At 38.9% G+C, this 2,157-nt stretch overlaps 1 protein-coding gene across 1 annotated transcript in view; it reads left to right on the top strand.

Annotated features, from left to right (window-relative positions):
* Positions 1-1,937, top strand: part of LOC101861407 (heat shock protein 75 kDa, mitochondrial) — a gene marked incomplete at both ends in the record, with an annotated part of 22,745 nt that extends 20,808 nt beyond the window's left edge. Inside the window, 1 exon segment of the mRNA XM_013090008.1 lies at positions 1,865-1,937. Coding sequence (XP_012945462.1) covers positions 1,865-1,937 — 73 coding nt within the window.
* Between the last annotated feature and the right edge of the window lie 220 nt (positions 1,938-2,157).

The following is a 2,157-nucleotide window of genomic DNA, read 5'->3' as shown; positions in this document are numbered from 1 at the left end:
CTCCTCCACCTCCTTTTTCTTCTTCTCCTCCTCCTCCTCCTCCTCTCCCTCCCCCTCCTTCTTCTTCTCCTTCTTCAAGTGCCAGGTTTGAAACAAAACATCTGTAATCATGGTTTGACACTAATTTCTCTGCTCTGATGCTCCCAAACAACCTATGTGATCTGTGTCTTCTCCCTTCACCTATCTGCTCAAGATCTCTAAGTAAATTATTCTTATAATCAACCTTTGCCTCTTTTACCTTTTATTTTTCCAGTGAGAGCAAGATGCCCAGTGCCTCTATGTTGGTTCTAGCGTTCAAGGAAACTGTCTTTGTCTCTTCCTAATCACTTTTGTTAGTGTCCATCCTATGCACTTTCCCTGTCTCACCACATCCTCCGTTGTGGCACGACTTTTCTGGATAGGGAAATATAAAGTGCCTGCAACTGTTCTCTTTGTGAAAACTCTTGGTGAGAGGTTAAACCTCTTGATGACCATGATGTTGTGAACCTGCTGCTTGTTCTGTTTGACAGTCTACATTCTCCTTTTTATATATTATGTGCTTTCAATATACGGTATAACATGGACAGCTTGAATTCGTAGGGACCGGCCTCGGTAGTTCGAGGGATGCGTAGTTCGAGGGATATCTTACAAAGATAAAGAAGAAGAAAAAAAACGGGGCCACAAGCACAGTTAGATGAATGCGTGATTTCGAGTCTACCGTGTTCGACCTATCCATGCTATACTGTATCTCTTACAAATTGTAAATTTTTATGCATTAAAAAAAAATGTTTGCTCAATCTGTTCTAAAGTTAGAATAATCAGTTAAACTGTTGTTTAATAGTCCTGATTTTTTTTCTTTAATCAGAAGCTCAGCTACATCCCAATGACTTTCTGAGTCAGCTCGTATAATTATTTTCTAATTGTTCTGTCACATGGGGCATGAGGATGTTTTGCTCAAACTGAAATTATTCTTCTTTCTTAATGGTGGTAAATCTACAGTGCCAATGAAATGTTCTTTTAGAGAGGTTACAAAATTACTCGTGTGCTGCAGATATTATGATGCTTTGTTCCTAGTGAAATATTCAGTACCTGTCTCTTTACATAGAACGATGGTGGTATTGGTTGTAACCATGTGAATGGAAGAAATAGGTCAACTCTATTTTTAATTTGTTTTTGTTTGGGGGGGGGTTGTCAGAGGTCAGGGTTCACAATAAAGAGTGTAGAAGTACTGTGGTCTATCTTTTGTGTCTTCTCTCATCAGAGGGTTTGTTTATTATGCATGTTGAAAATATTTTAAGAAACCAGTCACATGTTTAGAGCAAAACGCCTTTAACATAATTGTTTGACTTATTATGGATTTTCTGCTCCTGGTGCACTCTTTACTCTGCTGTCCCGTCGTTTTATGCACACAAAAATTCTGAAATTATGCAAACTGAGCCCAAGAATGTGAAATTATGCGATTCTGTTAATTTGATCAAAGAATGATAATGGAAAATAATCGGAAATTGTGCAAAAAATGATCAAATTTTGCTAAATTATGCGGGGTGCATAAAACCACGGGGACAGATTTTGGGAAATTAAAATGCTAAGAAAGAAAATAGACATACATATGTGGTTTCGAAGTAAGGTGTTTCGATTTGGCTCGCAAAAGACCTGAGTTCGATTCTTGTATGAGGAGAATTTTAATACAAAATCATGGTCGTTGTCCTGGGACGTTGTTTCCCCCTCAGTCTGGGTCGGCCCTGACAGACTCTTTGCTTCCAGCCTCCTAATTAATCCAAACTGCATCTATGAGGGTGTAAAATAACTTACATTTTAAAATGAGGGGGGAAAAAAACCATCATCCCTATCCGATATGTCATTATTTTTTTTCTTTGTGCCCCAGCCATCCTCTTGTGGTCAAGATGAACACGTTGAAGGATTCGGATCCAGTGCTGGCCGGTCTCCTGGCTGAGCAGGTAAGTCCGAAGTCTTGCTTTGTTTCTCCTCATCGTCCTTGGTGGCACCACTTCGCTAGAAAGTGAAATATTATTAATGTCTGCAACTGTTCTCCTTGCGAAAATCCTTTGGTGAGAGGTTGAATTGCTTGATGACTAAACACTATGAACCTGTTCATTATTTTGTTTGTGTTTGACAGTCTGTATTTTCCTCTTTTATTTCTTTATTCTGTGCTTTCCA

Source organism: Aplysia californica, unplaced genomic scaffold, assembly GCF_000002075.1.
Source record: "Aplysia californica isolate F4 #8 unplaced genomic scaffold, AplCal3.0 scaffold01105, whole genome shotgun sequence".
Classification (NCBI taxonomy): domain Eukaryota; kingdom Metazoa; phylum Mollusca; class Gastropoda; order Aplysiida; family Aplysiidae; genus Aplysia; species Aplysia californica.
This window is presented reverse-complemented; position numbering and strand designations above follow the sequence as displayed.